We start from the raw sequence: 22622 nt of genomic DNA, 5'->3' as shown, positions 1-22622 counted from the left end.
CACAAATCCAATTTCAAGAATAAAACAGGTATGAGAGTACCCATTAAGGGCCTCGATTATGCAAAATATGACTCAGTTTACATTTAGTGTAGTTCAATAGACTGAGCTAACAAATATAAACTGTAAACAAATAGGTGTGTTAGTTTCAGTGTAGTTAGCTCCTCCCTTCAGATAAACATAAGGCAGAGTCCACCAGTAATCTGACCAGAACTGAATAAGCCGCTTGGATGAGCAAAAAAACATCTTCAGTCAAAAATGTATCCAGTTGACAGAGTTTAATTTTCTTTTGCTAATATCCTACAGTATAAATTAAAGCAGGGCCATGTAATTAGATAGAATGCATTTATAGGTTGGGTCATATAGTACACTATTTTGTTTAAAATAGTCTACTTTAGAACATAATAACACAACTAGGTCCTACAATGAAAATATAACATATTGTTTCTAACCATTATGTCAGCTGAAATACTTGCTCATAGATAGGCCTACAGTCATACACTGATGGGCTAATTTAGTTAGGTCTAATTAGCCTACCACATGAAATTTGTGTAGTGTGCTCTTATATTCAGCATGTTGTGAGCAGTTGCTGAGGGAACACAAGTCCAGATTCAAAGGGACATCCCACACACTGCCTGTCACAAGCTATTCATGAAGCACAAGCTGACACATATGGGATGTGCTCATCGAGCGCTTGTGTGACAGGCCATACCAAACAATAAAGGCTATAGGCTACATGTTGGCTACAGAGCATCACTTATAACTTGGATAATCATACATGACTTGACTGTATAATTCTGTATAGAAGAGTTTGCTGTCCCCAGCCTGCCACTTACAGTAAACTTATGATTGAAAAATGTGGTGTCCTCTGCTATTTTAAGTGTATTGGTCAGTTAGAGTTTATGAAAAGAGCAAGTGAATGCTGTTAAGACAAAAAATAGTTTAGACCTACTTGCTAGCAAGAACACCTTTATATTTGTGAGATTAGAATGGAAATGTTAAAAGATACAAAGTCATGTTGTCCTTTGAAGAGTCAATTTTTTGTAGCATGTCAGTCTTAATGTCATTTCACAATATAACCAGTGTGCACTGTGCAACTTTAGACCTAACTGATTGTCAACTTGCATATAAAAGAGCACAATCCACAAAAGATAGATGCTGAAAATACGCATACACAAATATCATTTAGCGATTTGACAGTGGTCCCATCTACACAGAAAGACAGCAGAAAATGGCAATAATGACAAAGCCAAATTGTCAAAAACAAAACAGAACAAACAAAAAAACAAAAAAACAAACAAATAAAACATTATGCTTTAAAACAAGCAAACTGTAGACAGATAGAGGATAGCATTATTAAGCATTAGGGCAGGGCAGACAGTTTTTAATGGCTGAAAACCAAATCCTTAATCCTTATCCTTAAAAACACACACAGAAAACATACAAGGTTGTATAATGTTTAAAATACACAAACAGTTCAAAAGGATTGTTTGGATAATAATAATTCCCAGCAACTGTTGCTATAAGAAAAACTTAAATAAGTATTCACATGAATTATTATAAATGTCATTGTTGTTCTCATAACTGATCCTCATTTATTTGCTCTCCCCATGTTGCATTGTACACAAACAGGAGCGCTGCATGGCATGTGGTGCAGGGAGTGAGTCACAGACCACCACCAGCTGTGAGGCCAGCTTGTCAGAGGGGAGGAGTAAAGATATTTCATACCAGGCGGACAATAGGCAACAACAATTCAAGGAGTGATTTACAGTGTGGCATGGGATCAAGGCCAATAGCAAAATGGATAGGCCACATAAATGCACATCCAGGTGGAGTGGAGACTGATTATTGTGTGGCTGTACAGTAATGTACCACAAGGTGAAATTAGTGCCTAAAATAGGCCTAATCTTGTAGCGAACATTGTGAAGAGGTTTCAGTTGGCTTGCTTCTTGAATAAAATTGACATTTATGAACTACATGTATAAGCTACCCTAGGAATATTCTGACATATCTTCATTAGCCTAATCAAGACTGAAAAATTGAAAATTAGTCAGACCCTAAATCTGCTTCTTCTGTTTCATAACTAAATAATAAACATCATATGCTAAAATGTTAATGTATTCACTCAGACTAGAATGAACACTCCAGCCAGTCTCTTTTTGAGTATTCAAGTGGCAAATCATAAGCTCATCACCACCAGACTAAAAACTCATCTGAGACAAAGACTATTGGTCAGATAAAGCTGGGCAAAATATCTACCCCTGCAAAACCAGAACACCTAATCAAAAGCCAAACTTGGGAGTGGGAACATAGTGATAATGTTTTTCAGCCATTAAGCCAGACAATGGGATGAACATATTACTCAGAATCCTGACTTGAATCCAATTGAGAATTCTGGAGAGGAAGAGCAGTAATGGAAGCCATGTAAGACAAACAAAATCACTAAAAACAAAGGCTTGGCTTGCATTTGAAAAAACAGTTTGATAGCATGTGGAGCATTTTATTTATTTATTTTATTTATTATTAATTTATTATTTATGTGTTATTATTATTATTATTATTATTATTATTATTATTATTATTATTATTATTATTTTCTTTTCTCAATTTATGTGAGCAGTCCCTTTCTAGCCTCATTTCCAGCCTGGACAGAATTACCAGGTCAAATAGCCTACAATATTTACAGACAATATTTTAATTCATGTTATTATTTACCCAGTTACATTGTCTGGTTGACAGTTGCAATAGTTTGCTCATGTTAGTTTACAGTAGACCTAGTATGCCAATTTGAGACATTTGTATCTTTGTTTCCTACTTCTTGTAGCACTATCTCCTCCCCCGACGTTCAAGGGTTATCCAATTAGCTGTTGGAGAAGGGGTCACCCTTGACACAATGATTTCCCAATTAAAGAGTAACACGTGCAATTGGTTGCCCATTTAGAGCTTTTGAAACTGATCAGCAGTACCTTCACTGGAGAAGAATTGTGTGTGTGGATAAAGCAGACAAAAATGCACGCCTTGATGAATGCCTTTATGCGCTGCCTCTCCTTCCTTTTACCTCCCTCTTGGTTTTGTGTCAGCTCTTGCTTGTGGGTTGGGAATGCGAGCGAGAAGACCAATCCCGACGCTCGTTTCAAAAGCAGAAAGCCTCTTACATATGAGGAAGTAAAAGCAGCAGAGGCAGCGGCGGCGGTGGCAGTAGAAGCACACGGAGGCTCTAGTCCACCACCGTCGCTCGTACCAGGTCAAGGCTGTGTCTCGCCGGCTGCTACAAGCCCCACTGTTCCTCAGGGCCCTGCATCGGGTCAGATCTGGATCAGGGGTCTCTGGCGAGCCGTGGAGCGCGTCTTTCGAGCACCCTGGATCTTCCTCCGCCATCGCTGGTGCCCGAAGAAGAAACATCGCGCCCCGTATCCTGTGCGTTCTGTGGACTCTAGTGAGACGCAAGGCTTTCAGGGCGGCACTGCTGCCACGAGCCGAAGAGCGAAGGAGCTCAGCCAAAGCACCTTATCTTACTTGCAGAACATGAGTGGCTCCGTGGGCATCCACAAGATGAAGACGTCGAAGTGCATTTCAGACGGAGTCGATGAGGTAATCACGGTGGATAAGCTCTCGCAAGAGATGGGGACCGTGACTATAACTGTGGCCATTCAAGCTGCGGAGGACGAGGAGCCGGAGGAGTTGTCTTCCAATAATATTGACATCCTCGGGGGCAGCTGTAGTGAAGACGAAATGGGACGGCATGACAAATCAAGGTCTGAGTATAAGTCACCTAATTTCTTTAATATTCCCGTGGAAGTGAGAGGCTGAGTCACTTCATACTTTTTTGGAGGTGATGCGTAAAGTTTGCGCGTGACAAATATGTTGGCAAGATAACCATCATTACCTCCGCTGTGGAAGGCTTTGGCACAAACTTACTCTTTACCAATGGCATGCTTAGTTATTGATTAGATAAACGTGAAGGCTAAACGTAAACTAAATAAATGAAGTTTGACCACAGAAGATCGAACACGTGAGGACAATAACCTATAAGGCAGAGGGGCCACCTGTAGCAGGCAGCACCCCAGACACCTGAGAGAGATAAAGGATTGCACCTTCTTTTTAATCTAATTCCCTACGTCAGGGCTGCTATTTTTATCCCGTGGCCTATAGGCAAAGTTCCTGCCCAGGCTACGTGCGCAAAGAGTGACTCGGTGATTGAAAGGCCAAATGGGAAAATAAATTAGGCGTGCTGCTCCTTGTATATGAGAGATATATAAAACAACAACATTTTAGTGTATTTGTTGGTCACACTTGCGTGAGGTGCATATAAAAGCACCTGGGCAGGCTCTTGGAAGATGTAGAGCCTTTAGGAAACACACCGACAGGAAGCCTACAGGCAAAGAAAATACGTAAGCAAAAGCTTATGCGACTTGTGTTACTGCAACACATAGAATATAATGATGTGTTTTACGTGTGCTATCGGATATGAGCAAAGGCTTGACAAAAACTTAGTCGTTGTTTTAGCTTGTATCTTATTTACTTGGCAGCTTCCGTCTCTCTTAGGTCTATTTCTTTTTTCATCCCATGCACACCCTCACATGTGACTTTGAATGGCTCCACCTGATGTCCCAAGCAGCTTTGTGCTAGTAGTGCAGCAGTTAACTGTGGGTGTATGAGTGTTTGGGGTGGGGGTGTGATGAGTCATCCACAACATTTCATTCAGACCCTCACTCTAAACTGCAACAACTTGACTGTTATGGTTTCCACCTTCACACAGGTGTCTCTGAGCATAACTCATATGTGAGTACAAGGTAAAAGTGCTAATCTCTGCTACTATTATAACCACCATATTCTCTGAAGGAGAGAGAGTTGGTCTTTTCTTTATGGGTTTTGGAATTTCCTTTTGATAGAACGGCTATAACATAAATCAGGTCCGCATCATCAACCTGAAAATAATTCCTGCCATGTTCTGAAAAAGTGTTTTATCAGTGGCTTATATGAGTTAACAGAAGTGCACTGCGTGGAGTACTAGAGTTTGATTTGCTCTTACTGTTGCTATTGTCTTCCCACACAGTGGAGCAGGGACCAGCGGAGGTGAACTGGAGGAGGAGAGCTGGCAGCCTCCAGATCCAGAACTCATCCAGAAGTTGGTTTCTCAGATTGAGTATTACCTGTCCGATGAGAACCTGGAACATGATGCCTTTCTGCTAAAACACGTGCGACGCAATAAACTGGGATTTGTCAGTGTCAAGTTGCTCACCTCTTTTAAGAAGGTAACTGTAATTTCTATAGGGCTAGCTGGATGGTAACATAATACGCAGGCATGAGTGGTCATAAGGACAAAGGCTTTGGATGTAATGAGAACTAACAGATTGTAAGAACAACAAGTCCATTTTCCAACATGTAAATATTACATGCATTGGTGATCTGTACAATCAAAGTTAATCTACATACGTTAATATTTATTAATAAATAAACCATAACCATAATGCCACCATCATGTATATATTTCAGGGAAGAAGATATATTGAAGTGTCATGTAAATGAGGGCTTTTATAATTTGATTGTGGTCTGTGCCTGCAGGTAAAGCACTTGACTCGTGACTGGAGAACCACTGCTTATGCTCTGAGACATTCCAACATATTGGAGTTAAATGATGAGGGACGCAAAGTGCGACGCAAGTCTGCTGTCCCTGTCTTTGCCAGTGAGTCTTTGCCAAGCCGCATGCTACTGTTAAGTGATTTGCAGAGGTGGCCAGAACTGGCTGCACTGACAAAGGAAAATGGGGGCAGCGAGGGAGGTGCCACGCAGCAGGAGCAGCTGATGAAGCTGTTACTTAAAGCTTTTGGAACATACGGCGCCATAGCCTCTGTTAGGGTCCTGAAACCTGGAAAAGACCTGCCTGCCGATCTGAAGAGGTTAAGTGGTCGCTACACTCAGCTTGGCACTGAGGAATGTGCCATTGTTGAGTTTGAGGAAGTGGAGGCCGCTGTCAAAGCTAATGAAGCTGTGGGGAGTGAGGACGGAGGGTCTAGTTCTCTTGGTTTAAAAGTGGTTCTCATTGGCACCAAACCACCAAAGAAAAAGGTGCCAAAAGAGCGCCCCCGTGAAGAAGGAGGGATGCGCAAAAGTCGCTCTCTCAACAGCAGAGTTCGGGAGCTCCAGTACCATGGAGACGACTCAGCCTGCAGCTCATCAGAAACTGAGAGTAATCCAACATCGCCTAGACTAGCCAGAAAGTCCCTGTCCTGCAACAAGCTCAGCCCCACGACAGCAGGCATCAGCTTCCAAAATAATCACCTGAGCCCTGGAATGTCCCCTCGCAACAGCCCCTGGTCCAGTCCACGAGCTAGCCCGTGCTCTCAACGTAAGGCCCCACCGTCACACAAGTCTCCCTTGGCCAGTGAGGGCCGGCTGAGCCCAGAGGCTGGCCGTCGGTGGGCAGACTACTCCTCAGACAGTAGCCTCACACCTTCAGGAAGCCCCTGGGTTCAGCGTCGAAAGCAGGTGGCATCTCAAGAGAGCAGCCCGGTAGGAAGCCCTATGCTGGGCAGAAAGATTCAGAACGCTGATGGGCTACCACCCGGTGTGATGAGACTACCCAGGGGCCCAGATGGAACTCGTGGCTTTCACTGTGTTACATTTGCAGAGAGGGGAAAGACTGCTGCTACTCAGACTTGATTTGAGTCTTTTGCAGCCTTCACTCACATGAATGAGAAAAGGTTACATTAGATTTGTACATTTCATGTCTGGTGAGTCAACCCTAAGCAGCATTTGAGACCATGTAGATAAATTTTTGTTTTGAGTTTTCAGTCTTTGTTATATTTTTATACGACATTTTCAGTTAATTTGATAATATTTGGTGGATTATTTGAGGGGACATGAGTGAATGTATTCATAGATAATATTGCTTTTGAAGAAAAGAAAAAAAGCCATGACATTAGATTGTGTGATACCAATTTTGTTTTTCATTGTCTTGTCATAAAGTTGGTCTAAATGGTGTGTTTATGGCATAGGCATGTTGGCGCGCAATGTCACCATTTGCCTTTTCTGTTTGTGTCTACTGTGAGTCTAATTTCCCCATGCTGTTATATAGAGGTCATTTTTGCTCCTCTACTCTTGACTTTGAACAGGCATAATTTGACATTTTTACTAAACTTTTTTTTTTTGTTATTTGTTTCATTAGCACTTTGCTGAAATATTAAGCCCTAAAAGTAAGCATTTGCTGGGCAGGTAGCTACTATTTATTTTGTTTTAGATTTATTTTATCTTTTGTTTTAAGAGTCACCAGTTTAAGCTCACAGTATGATATGAGGGATTATAGGGAAAAAGGAAATGTAGATCTTTGTATAAGAACTGAGGTCTTTGTACAGTGCAAAATCTATTGTACAAATAAATCACTAAAATTGCAAATGCTTGTTTTTTTTGTTTTTTTTTAAATGTCTTTAAAATTGGTAATACTATTTTATTGTTTGTATGCTTCCCAGAGCTTAGTAATTTGTCAGCTTGCTTGAGTATTGTTGGCACACTGTAAAATGAATGGCACAGATGGATGAACAACCATGATTTGGCCTCTGGAAATGATTCCAACATGGTAAAATCAGTTCCACATTATATTGGTTTATTCAATGCTTTGTTTGTGGCTCCTTCAAATGCCTACGAAAATCTATTGTTTAACTGCTGGAAATGTAAAAGATAATCAAATCTACAGGACGGCAGAACATTACAGATGTAGGGCACATTACACAATTGGTAGACAGTTGAAAACTGGTACTACAAATGTTTTGGAAGGCATTTTATAGTGCTTTGGACAGTGCAGCTTAAAAGCCTCTTCTGACACAATACAACCAATATTTTCTCTCAAAGCCACTTTTATTCTATTCACAGGGCTTTGAAAACAGCTTGTGTTCTGCAAAAATGGCATCAACACTTGCACTCTCCCTGTGTTTGTGCATTTGTGTCAGTTTCTGGCTGGTATCACGCATAAGAGTTTCGATAATGGGCAAAAGCTCCTGTTTGAAGTCTGGCCAAAGCAGACTGAGAAGGGAAACATTCACCTTTTGTGTGATTCTGTACCCATGATTTCTAGTTCAGACTTCAGACAGTAGCATCTGGTGTGTGCAGTTTGTTCCCTCTCAGCTGCTAAGTTCTGTTCCTTTTTCAAAGTGTCATATGGTCACAGATAGCATTTCCGTCAGTGCTCTCTGGCACATGCATGTTGAGTTTTAGGAAGGCCTGGGCGAGGTGATCTAGTAGTGGTCTTTTCAAATATCCAGTAGGATTCTTTTTGTGTGGTTCTTTTGTTTTTTGATTGAACTGTACATGAACAGAGGTACTAGTATTTACTAATATTAAAAAAAACATCAAACTTCCAGTCAAAAATCACTCAAAACATGTGTAAAGCTCATTTACCAAGAGCTTTTTGATATTCTTTTGATCCAAACTAACTTTGACAAAATATATTTTGTTTGTTTGGACAGAGTTCTTTAATGACTAAGAGGAAATCTAAATCGTGTCTCCTACTATCTGGTTTGGTTGGTTTTGCCCACACTCGGTATCCCAGGGTGCCAAACAGTTTTTATAGACACAGTAATTAATGGCGCTGCCTCTGGTGCTCCTTAGCGACCATCCAAATGTGACAGAACAGGGGGAGAATTGGACATAGGTGAAATTCAGAGGGCTATAACCTGTGCTTTGAAATGTACAAGTTTGATACAACCAAATTGGATTGGGTAAGCTCGGTGTGAATAAACTTTTGTTCTCTGCATAATGAGCTGTTCAAAAGCAGGCAGTCGTGATACTGTCTTTTATAGACAATAATCAGCTCAACTCCAAATTACAGCTGATTTTGTCATTTGAATGATCCGAGTAAAGGTAACAAAATTGGATCATTATTTTTACCATTTAGGATGCTATCATTGTGACTTCAATAAGGTTAAAGAAAAGGCTATTATCTATATCTGACAATGTGTTAATAAAAGATTCAGTCATTTAGCTTGTTACCGTTTGTGTTACATAAGATATGTTTATTGTAGCGTGTTTATCAGATAGGGCTGCAACATCCAAGCCATATAATAGGAAAAAGTATTGTGTACTTTTTATTTGCCTGCATAAAAAATTATCAACCACATATAACAGAAGAGCAGTAACTGCTTTAACCTTTGAACTCCAAAATATGGTAAGTTTTGTCTGTGTACATCATCTTGGCTTTGCAGGCATACAAGAGTCACATGAACACAATACTTTGTCTGCCACATTTTTAAAGTGACTGCATACTGCAAACAGGAGCCAAAGAGAAGGGTACCAGTACCACGTGCCCAGATATTTGTGCTCCACCCCTGACAACAAATGTATGCATTGACAATTAATAAGTTACCAGTATGCATGGTTATGCATGCATGTTTTTGTTTTTTTCCCCAGCTTCTTGTCTATTCCTTCATGCCACGTGCCATCAGGAAATAGTGTCCTGGCAACAGGACTGTTTGGTGTGAAAAAACACACAACTGTGAAAATGACCTCAGCTAATAAAGAAGTGCTAGCTAAGACTGTAGTAATATTAACACCATTGACAAAGATGCAAGCTATTTGATGTGCACACAAATACACAACTGTGGTGCTCATCTTAATTAAATGTATTCCACTACCTTAATTTGTGTATAATCTGGAAATATGTAGAAATAAAACTCTTTATATGTATTTTTTATTTAAATTATTTAAAAATGACAGCAATATACCATTTAAACAATGAACAGAGATGCATTTATGCCCCAGATCAGAATAATACTACGCCTTCCAGTACTTGAAGATAGTTGACCTTAATGTATCTTTCAGGACAAAAAAAATACATACTTTTTCACGGCATTGAGCATAAACAACCAAGCTCATGGTATCCATGGAAACCCCCCCCCATCCCATACATTTACCTATAAATAAGGAAAACCCTTGCCTCTGAGGTGCAAACTAATCTCCCAGAGCTCAGCTCCACAGGAAACCAAACCAATATCGCCGCATGAGTCCAATCTACCAGACAGACACACAAAATAAATGTCTCTCTGTCGTCTTCGTGAATAACTCCATCAACAACAGCAAGACACCACAAGGTAGATACAGAGATGGAGCTCAATCTGAAGCATGTGTGGGTAGAGTTATCGTTGATGCGAAGAGCTAAACACTTCCTGCCTGACAGCAGATGGGATGAGGACGTGTTGCACAGCAAGATTGGGCAGGCGAATGTGCTAAGATCACAGCATCTTAAGTCTTAAAGATGGTGAAGCCACCAGAGGAAAAACGGCCAGAGCATCTAACCATGTTTCAGATATACAAAGAACCATCAGCTGGTCCCACATAACCAACACCAATCAGAAGAACATCTATTAATGTCCAAATACCCAGGCCTCCAAAGCTAAACAGTTTGCCCAAACCCTCTCTCCACTGGCCTAGATAAAACCGATCTGCCCCAAATCCTCCAAGTGTAATGCTGCAAAAATAGATCACAGAAAATGATATTAAATTTGCAATGCCATAACAGTAACCATTATTTTAATTTTGCAGCCAATACAATACCTCAGAGCGAGTGCCGTTGACCATTTGTATCCTCCTGTCCAGTTACAAAATAACCGTTTCTGAAAATGTCTTTTACCTGAATAAGCAATAAAGTAAAAAAAAAATGATGAAAATATGAAAATAATAATAATGCAAGCACATAATGAAAAACAAAACAAATCTGAGATGAGTACGTACATTATTTGACAGTTTAATTTCATTTTCTACTTTACCTAAACAATGTATATGTTCCAAAACATTGCAGGTGGCATTGTAGCGTTTCCTTGGGCAAGACACAGTCATACAGTTGGTTGAGTTAGAGCAGCGGTAAAGCAATGGGTCAAGCTGCCAACAGAATTGACAGGTGATAGACAGAGAGAAGTTGGTTTGCTGCTGTCCAGTCTCACCCTGAAAGGCAAAACAAAGACGTTAAAGGGGTGGGTCAATATGTGCAAACAATGTACCATGATTTTCTGCAACCAAAATCACATCACAGTTTTGATTCTATCAGGATTCAGGTTTGTGCAGTTTGTGCAGTTTTTGCTTTGAGAGATAACATCTACCAGCTTCTTCTAAGAGTTCATACTTCACTGTGATTAATCCACCTGTCCTCATTGAATAAGATTATTGGCAAAAGTGTCTGTGTTGGAGCATAGTGCCGAGTTAGACAGAAAAACACTGAATGAAAATATGATGAACAACAAAATAGAAGATTTTTACAGGGATCAGATCACAATTCGATTTCATTGTCATTTTGCCCAGTCCTAACACATTAACAATAGTCTTATGCAATACTTTCTGTGGAATGGATGAAATCAATTAAGATTTACTCACAATACAGTGGACACCCTTTTTAGGTTTGCATTGGAATGAGGCTGGTTTCCCATATGTGCAGTTGTGTTGATAATTACAGTTTATACAATCAGCTGGCAGCTGACTGCATAGACCACCACTTGGACATTTGGCAATGTAGTTTTCTTCTTCGGGAGGTGACACTGCAAGATGGCAACCACAACACCAACAATAATAATAATAGCAATAATTAAAAAAAACATGTCATAGCTCATTTGACAGGATCTACAGTGCATTTAAAAACAGGAGGCAAAACTATCAAAACACTACCTTGTACTGAATATGGGTCGACAACACCCCTAGTTTAAATAGTCTGCCTAGTTAGTTTAACCCAGTGGTTCTTAACCTGGGTTCGATCGAACCCTAGGGGTTCGGTGAGTCAGTCTCAGGGGTTCGGCGGAGGTCATATGATTCGTGGACTGTGAACGTCTCCAGACGCTGACCATGTCTCAATTCGACAAATGCACCCTTTGATGTGCCTATCAAAGTACCCGCCTGACTTAAATGAGCCGTTCAAACGGCATAAAAACATAAAATGTCATAAAAACGAAGAAAAGGAACAGACTTTGCTGTGAAAATGACATAAGGGTGGCCAAGGTGAAACCATGCATTTCTGAACTGGTCTCTCAAAGGCAACAGCAGAAGTCACACTGATTTGCAGTAAATATTCATTATTATTCAAGCCTGGTGGAAATTAGGTGATGGATGTGTGTTCAAATGTTAAAAATAATAAATAGCATAAATACAATAAGTTGATTATTGGAATACATAAGGTTAAAAAATAAAATAACTTCAGGGTGGTAGTATTAAAAAAGTCAAGTCTTTGTAAAAAGGTATGTATGTAATTTGTTGTGAGTTCATGCATTGTACTGGTTTTATTCTTTGAACAGTGATGTTAATGCACGGTTCATTTTGTGCACCAGTAAAACACACATATCTTGAATTTGAAAAAAATAATATTTTATTTTTCAATAAAGAAGGGTTCGGTGAATGTGCATATGAAACTGGTGGGGTTCAGTACCTCCAACAAGGTAAAGAACCACTGGTTTAACCATTAGTATTTCAATAACATACCTGATGCAGCAGCGGGCACCACTGGACTGGTTATCACCGGCCCGTGCTGAGTATCCCTGGTGTAAGGAGGCTCTGGACCAACATGTGAAGATCTCAAATAACCTGACAATTAAACAGAAAGTTACAATTTGTGACATCCTGAATGCTCCAAAATAAGACCTCTGTCTCCAAACGCGAGGTTTGTGTGGACGCGACACAATATGGCATTTAGATAGTACTATTATTAGGTTTCAGCCGTACCGTACTGGGGAGTTACAAAATTATCAAGCTGGCACTTTACAATTAATACATTTGTAGAGAATAGTTCAGAAGCAATCGAGAGCGTTAGCTAGCCAGTGCAAGCTAACAACAGTTACATTATTTCCCGTATTACGCGACATGCTAACTCGTTTTAGGACGAGAAAGTCCGACATACCGTTCACACCTTGTACGACTACATCCATAAGTAATAACACTACAACTCCGTAGGTTTTTAAGCATCGGTCCCGGTCCGGTTTCCATAAGTGACCAGGAGCCATTGTTACTGCTGCTGCTGAGGGGCGGGGCCAGTGCTGAGGGGCGGGGCCAGTGCTGAGGGGCGGGGCCAGTGTGCTGCACTGAGCTGTGCTGCTTTCACGCACACTGGGGAAAAAAAGTTAAAAGTTTAAAATGTATGCGCAGAATTAGTGTTGATTTGATGTTGAGTCTTTAAAATTGCATATTGTACTTCATTTTACATTACACAAAGTAAGGTAAAAGTAAGGCACAAACAACAATAGACACACTACTTAATTTATAGTAGGGCTTAATCGGTTATACAGAAGTTTAAACATCAACATCTTTACTCTGTCTCTTTCCCTTAATGATGTCAAATACATAAAAAATACAAAAATAACCAAGTGAAACTTGGTTGAACTGTATTTTATAATATTATTCTGATTGGGGGCTCCATAATCTTTCTAGATAGAGATCACTCCTTATAACAGCTGAACCAAAAACACCCAGGAAATTAAATCCACTTGGGTTTATTTTTAAAGTGGAAATATTGCTCATTTACATATCCTATCAGGGGTTTTTTTTGGTAATAAAAAACAACATGACAGATTTAAAGGCCATTTATTCAGTCACTCTTTATTTTTGACAATACACAAACTTGTTCCATTTGCATACTTCCTTCCACGCAACAATGGATTGTGTAGGCAATTCTCTTACACAATTATTCAGTATCAACGTACACCAACTTAGAACATCCTTCCTTTTCATGAACTCATTGCTTTAGTAACATCTCGATCCAAATGACTTAATTTCTGTTTATGTTTTAATAACTATCAAAATTCCTCCTCTGCATTTTGACAGCGGGACTGCTTGAGCAAGGTCAAACGAGCCAGAACCTCAGCCACTGACATCTCTCCATGAACTTTGTTGTCTCTTGTGCGCACATTGACACCGTTAGTCATCTTCTCCTTCTCTCCAACCACTGCCAAGACATGAGCAAAACAGCTTGACATGACATTTGATTTACAGCATTTACAAACAGGCACACATCTACCATAAAATATCTACACTTGTAAAGGTTGTTGCAGTTTATGCACTGCCATGTCCCTCTAAAACACATCCACAATATTAAGACCTGATTGGCTGACTATGTTTACAGTAAAATAGAACACTGTGTGCTGATTACAGAGTACAGCTTAGGTTATTTTTAAGAGACTAAAGGATCTTACAACTTCAATGTAATCATGCACCTAAAGTAATGATTGCAAAACATATTGAGGGCAAAAATCACACAATCAACAATCAGCTCTTTGTATAACAAAACAAATCTTACCAAGGATGAAGTTATATTGGGCCAACTGAGCATTACGTATTTTCTTGTTCAAAAGGCAACTAGAATCCAAATCAGCATCAGCATTGAACCCAGCATATGTGAACTGCTTACACACCTACAGAGAAAAGTATTCACCATATAGTTCAATTTAGTGAGTACATATTGTGTAGCATTCATATAATATATATAGCATTAATGTTACCCTTTTCGCATAATCCTCCAATGATGGATTAACAGGTACCAACATCACCTGACGAGGAGAAAGCCACAATGGCCTAGACGAAGGATAAATAATTAAATCAAAGTGAATGAAACAATAAAACATGACACTGTTCTATAAATGAGTAAACATCACAACAGAGACAAAGACATGACGTAAATGTGGTTTCTAGAAATTGTGACATTCTGTCCTGAAAACAACAACCAACAAAGGCTCCCAAGATTCCCATCTCCTGCCAACCACATCCACACAACTTATTTTCAACTTGTTTCAATTGAGAAAGATGCACACCTATTCAACGTCTGATCTTCACAGCCATTACAATGAATATATGTGTTTTTATCTAAATATTCTGAATTGAACTTACCACTTTCCTGCATAATTCTCTGTTAAAATGGCTATCATCCTCTCAACAGAACCCAGAATGGCCCGATGAATGATGACTGGTCTGACTTTGTCATCTCCATCCTTTCTGTTTGTTACAGAAAAACAATGCTTAGATAAATAACTTTGTGAACACAAAATACATGCCAAACGTTTTAGTCAGTAGTACATTTATATATGATCATTTATTGTAGGAAAACGAACTCCCACCAGGATACCAATTTTATTTTTTAGGTAACTCACCCAACAAAGGTCAGATTGAAGCGAATAGGCAGCTGAAAGTCCAATTGAATGGTTGCACACTGATGATAGCGTCCAATTGCATCTTTGATTTTGATATCAATCTGTAAAAAATAAAATGCATCTATACATCAAGGTTTCCATCAACACAGACTGAAAGAGTACTTACCTTGGGGCCATAAAAAGCACCATCTCCAGGATTAAGTTTCCATGGCTCCCCAAACTCATTCAGGCTGTTCTCCAGTTGCTGAGTGAGAATAGTGAAAGTACATTATTATATCAATCTTTAAAGATTTAATTGCAATAATTATAGGTGTAGGCATGTGGACATGAAAAGAATGGGACTTTGTGCCACTTCTATGAATCCACATTTCAGAGTGAATATTTAGAAACTCAAAAAATTCCCAATTTGTAGGTATTAGACAAATGAAATGTATTGATGGTGCAAGTGAGACAGAAAATACAAAATATACTGAAGAAACAAAACATACCTTCTCTGCTTGGTTCCACACAGAAATGTCACCCAGATACTTTTCTGGACGAGTGGAAAGGTTCAGCTGGAAGGAGAACCCAAACACTGCATATACACAGCGAAGGAAGTCCAAGCACTCCTTCATTTCTGCCTCAATCTAAAAAATAAATAAATAAATGCATTTATATATATATATATATATATATATATATATATATATATATATATATATATATATATATATATATATATATATATATATATATATAAATAAAAAAATAAAAAAATAATAATAATAAATAAAATTAACCTTCCAACAGAAATTCTGCAAACATAAGTATTACCTGTTCCATTGTACAGAAAATGTGAGCATCGTCCTGCTGGAATCGCCGTACTCTGGTCAGTCCAGTCAGAGCTCCAGAGAGTTCATTTCTGTGAAGAACTCCAAAGTCTGCCAATCTTAGCGGAAGTTCTCTCCATGAGCGGGGTCTGTGGCCAAACATGAGGCTAAAGGAAAAAAAGATAAAATAAACACAATATTATTAGGATAAAGCTTCCACTATGCCTAAAACTCACCAGTGTCCTGGGCAGTTCATTGGCTTAAGTGCAAAAACCTCTTCTTCCACAGGGAAAGAAAACATGTTTTCACTGTAATGCTGCCAGTGACCAGATGTCTCCCAGAGTTTGCTGTTGTATATGTTGGGGGAAGCTACCTCGTGAAAGCCTCTTCGCCAGTACTCACTCTAAAAACACAGTTAATACATAATAACATATATACTTCACACTTTACCTCATCATTTATCTTATCTTTATCTAAGTAATAAGCACAATTAGCATTTATAAACAGCTTCAGTTGCAAGATTATAACATTTTTGAGTGCACAGTGAATAAACATTGGCCTTGAAAACCAATGCACAGTGGCATTCACCCCCCTGTGGTAACAGATTGAGTGATGCGATAATGATCTTGCACTGTCTCTGTAATGTATGTGAGGTCGGCTTGGCGTGATCAAGTGTGTTAAATGTGCCTTGTGAGACTCTTCAGATTTGAACACATTTGTACAAAAACATCACGCAAACTGTAGTTATGAAGTTGATAAAATTGACAAGGTTTTCTGGATCACATCTGGTCTTCTGAACATTCATCCACAAGGCTACAATGTGGTGTAAATTCTATCCAATCACACAGTTTACATAAATAGAGATATATAGAATAGATGTTATGCATGAGTAGAGACAATTTGACTTCACTAACAAAAAGAACCCATGAAAGATTGTTGATAAGAACACTTACCCTGATGAAGTCAATTAGAGTATTGTAGATGTACGCGCCACGGGGCATGAAGAAGCAACTACCGGGGCTGAGATCATGAAAGAAGAAAAGTTCTTGGTCCTGTAAAAAGAATTGGCAGAGGAAAAAAACTTTAATGAGTTCACATGTCCTACAGATCCACAGGTACATCCAGTGAGAATCTCCACCTGCCCAACACGGAGTGATTCAATAATCACACATTGGACCACCCGGTAATAACTGACAGATGAAGCTCAGAAGAGTCTGGCAAGCTTTGGCCGAGAGATGAAAAGAAAAGAAAACTTGATCTAAAAAATTTATGCCAGATCTAAATTGATTAATTTCTTTGAGTTTATAAACAATGAAGGATGCTCTACAGCAAATTGTTTGTACTACAAGGATGGTAAATTGGAAAATAAAAGTAGACTTGAAGATTAAAATGGGCAACATTTTTGAGTCTGGGAAAGAAAAAAATAAAATACATTTTATATATATATATATATATATATATATATATATATATATATATATAGGTTTCTTTAATCAAATCAGACCTGTAATGACTTTAGTTAACGGTGTGTTGTATTTGTTTGTATGGATCCTCATTACCTGCATATGGTTTACAGGTGTATATGAGCAAATGTGCTATAATCTGTCTCATTTGTAATCTGTCCCAACCGAATAAATGTTTGACATGATATACCTTCTATGTGTAGGTGTTAGCATATTGTGAATAGTGTATTGAAGCCTGAACGGCATCCAAATCTAAGAGATTGCGCAAATGATTATCAGTACTAGTGCTGTGAATTGTGTTACACCAGAAAGTAATGTTACATGTGTAGAGTGACCTGGGAGGCTGAGATAACAAATATACAAAGTTTTAGTGCCCTCTAGAGGATTTGAGGCAGCAGTATAAAATGTTGCATACAGCACCTTAGAAAGCTACGATTAAAACAGAGTGATTGAAATGATAAACATTTAGTAAATACGTGTGCTTAAAATGTATGTATATGGCTCACAATACCGTTTATACACACACTAATACACTTTATTACAGTTATACTGTGTTTTGTTAAACTAGTATCAGCTAAAATTACATTAAATTAAATTTAAATCAATACTATGCTAAATATATTAAAATATGCCCCTAACATACCAATAGTTTAATCATAGTTGAGTGCATTTCTTTTACATGCTTTTAAATTGGGCTGACTCACTCACTAAATCAAGACATGTGAAATCACCCCAAAGAGGACAGCCATTTTGAAACACTAATATGATGCATCAGTGTGGGCCATAGATAGCGCTTGTTCTCACTCTCAGATTCCAATTTAGTTCAGTAACTCAGTGGATCTACATGTGACTGCCTACACACTTTCTTACTTTGCCAATCTTGCGATGGTCTCTATTCTTGGCCTCCTCTTGAAATCGCTCCCACTCTTTCAACATTTTTGAGTCGGGGAAAGAAATCCCATAGATCCTCTGTAGTGTTTCCATGTCTGAACGACCTTCCCAATATGTTGAAGAATTCTGACAATAAGTAAGAAGTGGTCATTATATTAATCCACATTGGGTTCATATATACAGAAATAGTACTACAAAAAAAAAATTATACTACTTCTGTTATTCAACAGTTGTACTATGTAACTTTTGTCTTGGGGGTCCGCCACCTGCTTGTTTCCAGGTAACTATAGCTTTGCCTGTAATGTTCCATAGATTGGCAATAACCATCCTATCTTGCATTCATTTAATTACATGTGTTTTTACTAGCCAGAAATACCTTTCATTCATTTTACCTGCATTCTAACTTTAAGTGGGGTTGCATCTCCACAGATTTGACCTGTAACTTAACCTAATAGAGTCACCAGCTTGTCTTGGTATACAGGTTTAACAGCATATTAATGAGTGGTCAATGCTGAAATGATTCTCAATATTTCTTTTCTGCATTATGTCGATAACGATATTCAGACAATATTTAAACTATGGATAAAGAATGTTTTGGGGAAAAAAATGTAATGTGTGAAAACGTGCCTGTTTCAATGTATCACACAAAACGGATCGTAAAAGTAAAGAAAATAAGACTTATCCATGTTTGGGAGATTACTCTAGCCCTTTCAACCAATTTTATTTTTAATTAGCCCCTTTTGCTGTAATTTTTTTTATAGTTTTATTTATAGGCGATATACTCATTTTTTGATATATCTTCCACCCCAAGCCATATTGTGGAACATTCTAGGCAAAACAATAACATGTTCGTGGCCACAAACAGGTGGCAGACCCTCCACTAGTGCACCTTTAAAGTAAATGAATGAACATCTGTGTAGTATTAAATAGGAAATTAGTTTAGAAGAAAAAGTATATACCTTATAAATTTTCATCGCTTTGATCTTGCCTGTGTGTCTAACATGAGGACCTCTACATAGGTCAATCAAGGGTCCACATCTGTCAAAAACAAAATATTTTACTGCAAAATACGTTTTTTTTTTTTTATATATAAATGGCAATATATTCCCTCTGAATACCTGTATACTGTAGTTGTTGGAGTGGTTACTTTCTCATTCAGAATCCGAGCCTTAAATTTGTTGTACTGAAATTGCAGTTAATAACATTGTGTAACTGTACCTACCATTTAATATAAGAAATTATAAATATCCCCTGAGAATTGAATACCTGGAACATTTTCAGAAGGGTCTCTTTGCTGACTTCTAACCTTTCAAATGGCTGCTTTTCCTTCATCACAGACTTGCACAATGTTTCCAGGTCCCCAAACTCAGTACTTGACACTCCCCTAATGAGGTGCATTTGATAGTTAACAATAATTATGTTTATTATTTTGATCAAATACATAATATTAACAACCCTGAAAAAGAGACATTCAAAAAGAGAAAAAAACAACAACATAATAATGACATTATACTTACTTTTGTCCATCCAGATACATGTCATAGTAAAAACCATTTTCAATAGGGGGTCCATAGCATAAACAGCCTCCATAAAAGCGTTCCATTGCCTCTCCTAGGATATGTGCACTTGAGTGCCAGTAAACCTAGGATTAAAGATAAATGTGTTTACATTTTGACCAAACAAATAAACATTTTTCTATATCAGTTTCACTAAACTATAATGTGTTAAAATATTATAGTGTGTATGATTCATAACTAAATAACTAAGTGAACAGATTTAGTGTAAGGGTTCAGTAGTTCACTCAATCAGTAAGTAAGGTTTGCCACTGACTGCCTGAGCATCTTCATTGTCAAAGCGTAGGATCTCAAGAGAGCAGTCCTGTTCCAGAGGTCGGTCCAAGTCCCAAAGCTCACCATTCACTCGAGAAATGACAGCATTATCAGCCAGACCCTGGCTAAACACAAAGACACATGTATTAATAAAACTAATATCAAATCATGCACAAATGGATTGGATTCATATGAAATAAACCTGATTTCAGAAGCTAGCTGATAGGGAGTGGTGACCCATGCTTTGCCGAAAAGTTTCCGGCCATCTGGAAACACCACTGTGATGGGCTTGTTTTCTACAGCTTTCAGAGCTAGTAAAGCATCACTCTCCTTCTTAAGTTCTTCATAAAGGCTGAGGCGATCATTAATGTACACAGGCCATGGCTTAAGCTACCCAATTAAGATAAATCATAGGGAAGAGATTAACACAATTATGACAAAATAGCATTTTGATATGCATTTGCCACTTACCTCTTTCACACCACTATCGCCAGTCCCTTTTTCTTCTTTCTTTTTATCCTTATTAGTACCATTTGGTTTTCTCTCCCCTGTTGAGATCTCCTATTATTACGACAAAATATGTCTGTCAGATGTTTGTATGAATCAATCACTCATTATAATCATCATTGATTTAGGGAATTGGTGAGTTACAGAACTGCAGTCCTAACTGTTTGCCTTTGTTTTGCATAAAACCAAATTATATCACAACAGAATCGACAAAAATGAGTTATGCATACAACAGAAAGGAGTTAGATACTATGCGATTTAAACTTAGGGTCATGTATTACCTTTTTAATTGTTGATGTGAGACAGGGGTGTTGGTTCTTTCTCTGCTCCTTACTGCTTGCTTTGTCATGGCTTTTGTCACACTTTCCCTCTTGCTGTTTGACACACTGCTCCAGCTGTAGCTCCGCTTGCAGACCGCGGCGGAGGTGCACGAGCCGGTATTTAAGCTTTTCGTTCTCTGTCCGCAGGGTCTCTAGCTCGGGTGTAGCGAAATTTATCCCATCGGCACAAAAACCTCGGCATAAATCATCACGAAGAGTTGTTATTTCCCGAGTTAGGTCTTGAATTTGCTCCTCCTGTGCGGCCAAGCGTGCCGCTAAGTGCTCCGCCATGTTTAAATGACCACGCGCCCACGAATGCGAACTTCCGGTCGGCCTTTTTAGTGACGGTCATATCATTAATTGCATTTTAGTTATTTATTTATTTGGAGCGAATGACATATATATGCGTGTTAGTTGTTGTTATATTAAAATGAAAACTGTAATAAGTCCATAAACGCAATATGAAATAAACAGGATTCTACAAATATAATTATCAAATTGAATTTATTAGTGGAATTATTTAAAAATGAGAGTTCATTTTGAAATGTTAATTTTTTATACATTGGAAACCTTTTATTATTTTCAAATGGAGAATTATCTTACCCGACGCTAGGCGGCAGTGTCGTAATTCCCCACCAGCCAATGATGTTCCGCTTGTGTTCTGGGCACGTAAACCTGATGTAAACATTGCTCATTCACATGGAACCGAACTTCAGGCAAGTGTCAAGCTTATTGTCTAGACTAAAAAGCTTTAACTCTTTTAAATTTAATTCATCTGGATGTTTTGTAGTCAGCACGATCTTCAGCTGCATGAAAAGCTAACGACTCACAAGCAGTTGCTAAAGCCATTAACCCTTAGCTTAGCTAAACACAGACTGTAAACCACTACTGTACAAGTCAGAGTTGACACTTTATTTGATTGCTCTACATTTATTAAATACATTTATATGCGTGATAAGCCAACTAATAGGTTGCGTTCACATGACATCACAACAAATGTTGAGTTGGAGGACAAGTCAATGCACTGGTGGAATGGGATGTTTAACTGTCAGAATGTAATAATAATGTGTGTGTTCATGATTATATATCTGTAATTACTGGATCTATCAACATGAAAAGAAAAACAAAATATGATACAAAGTATGACATCTTATCTGTCAAACATCTTATCTGTCTAAATTTTTCAGAATAGCTTCATAAAGTTGTGACATTATTTATGACTTTTTGAAAGGATTTGGGTGGGTTTCGGGTGACATCATAGCATTCTGCAGGCCAATGATATTAAAGTGCAGATTTTTGTTGCAATATAGTGCAGTGGGTCTAGTCTAGTGGGGTGGGCAAACTTTTTGACATTAGAGATTTGGCCTGTAACATGTAGCAAAGCATGAATATGCAAGGCTCAGTATACAACAAATTGTTTTCCAAATGCATTCATTAAATTAATTATTCATTTTTAAAATTTCAGTTAAATAAAAACAGAAAAACTCACATTCAGTTTTGTCAAGTCCCAAAAGATCAACAACTTGAAAAGGTAAAATGAACAAGATTTACCCAAGATTTTTAGCTCTCTTAGATCTATTGAAGACTCATTTTAGATATCCACAATCCGAGATCAGAAGAAGCAGTTTTTTTTAAGAAAGCCAATCCTTCCTTGAACAGAAATGGGGGCCTTAGACATCACCTGTCCCCGATATTTAACTCC

The 22622-nt window shown here is 38.3% G+C and overlaps 3 protein-coding genes across 3 annotated transcripts; 1 reads left to right on the top strand and 2 right to left on the bottom strand.

Moving 5' to 3' along the window:
- Window positions 1-2889: 2889 nt before the first annotated feature.
- Window positions 2890-7490, top strand: larp6a (La ribonucleoprotein 6, translational regulator a). The gene is made up of 3 exons (XM_033986225.2): window positions 2890-3752; window positions 5054-5252; window positions 5563-7490. Exons 1-3 carry the CDS (start codon window positions 3007-3009, stop codon window positions 6658-6660), a joined length of 2043 nt encoding a protein of 680 aa, XP_033842116.1. The 5' UTR covers window positions 2890-3006; the 3' UTR covers window positions 6661-7490.
- Window positions 7491-9684: 2194 nt separating this feature from the next.
- On the bottom strand, window positions 9685-12997 carry tm2d3 (TM2 domain containing 3). The gene is made up of 6 exons (XM_033991330.2): window positions 12863-12997; window positions 12448-12549; window positions 11356-11516; window positions 10755-10929; window positions 10543-10618; window positions 9685-10456 (listed from the first exon to the last, which is right to left on the bottom strand). Exons 1-6 carry the CDS (start codon window positions 12963-12965, stop codon window positions 10291-10293), a joined length of 783 nt encoding a protein of 260 aa, XP_033847221.1. The 5' UTR covers window positions 12966-12997; the 3' UTR covers window positions 9685-10290.
- A 529-nt stretch (window positions 12998-13526) lies between these two features.
- On the bottom strand, window positions 13527-21227 carry tars3 (threonyl-tRNA synthetase 3). Its single transcript, XM_055231377.1, has 19 exons — window positions 20882-21227; window positions 20565-20654; window positions 20296-20483; window positions 20095-20218; window positions 19782-19906; window positions 19531-19648; window positions 19383-19447; window positions 19224-19302; window positions 18244-18390; window positions 16864-16962; window positions 16147-16313; window positions 15915-16077; window positions 15590-15727; window positions 15268-15345; window positions 15102-15202; window positions 14842-14946; window positions 14457-14529; window positions 14255-14369; window positions 13527-13903 (listed from the first exon to the last, which is right to left on the bottom strand). Exons 1-19 carry the CDS (start codon window positions 21209-21211, stop codon window positions 13755-13757), a joined length of 2454 nt encoding a protein of 817 aa, XP_055087352.1. The 5' UTR covers window positions 21212-21227; the 3' UTR covers window positions 13527-13754.
- Window positions 21228-22622: the final 1395 nt, after the last annotated feature.

This window comes from Periophthalmus magnuspinnatus, chromosome 3, assembly GCF_009829125.3.
Source record: "Periophthalmus magnuspinnatus isolate fPerMag1 chromosome 3, fPerMag1.2.pri, whole genome shotgun sequence".
NCBI classification, from domain to species: domain Eukaryota; kingdom Metazoa; phylum Chordata; class Actinopteri; order Gobiiformes; family Gobiidae; genus Periophthalmus; species Periophthalmus magnuspinnatus.
This window is presented reverse-complemented; position numbering and strand designations above follow the sequence as displayed.

Coding starts and splice junctions, on each gene's coding strand:
- larp6a (XM_033986225.2), top strand. CDS start 3,007: ATGCACGCCTTGATGAATGCCTTTATGCGCTGCCTCTCCTTCCTTTTA. Junction 3,753..5,053: donor GGACGGCATGACAAATCAAG/GTCTGAGTATAA, acceptor CTTCCCACACAG/TGGAGCAGGGACCAGCGGAG. Junction 5,253..5,562: donor TGCTCACCTCTTTTAAGAAG/GTAACTGTAATT, acceptor CTGTGCCTGCAG/GTAAAGCACTTGACTCGTGA.
- tm2d3 (XM_033991330.2), bottom strand. CDS start 12,965: ATGGCTCCTGGTCACTTATGGAAACCGGACCGGGACCGATGCTTAAAA. Junction 12,550..12,862: donor AGTCGTACAAGGTGTGAACG/GTATGTCGGACT, acceptor TTTAATTGTCAG/GTTATTTGAGATCTTCACAT. Junction 10,619..10,754: donor GGAACATATACATTGTTTAG/GTAAAGTAGAAA, acceptor TTGCTTATTCAG/GTAAAAGACATTTTCAGAAA.
- tars3 (XM_055231377.1), bottom strand. CDS start 21,211: ATGGCGGAGCACTTAGCGGCACGCTTGGCCGCACAGGAGGAGCAAATT. Junction 19,448..19,530: donor CCCTTCTGAAAATGTTCCAG/GTATTCAATTCT, acceptor CTGCAATTTCAG/TACAACAAATTTAAGGCTCG. Junction 13,904..14,254: donor CCAATATAACTTCATCCTTG/GTAAGATTTGTT, acceptor ATGTCTTGGCAG/TGGTTGGAGAGAAGGAGAAG.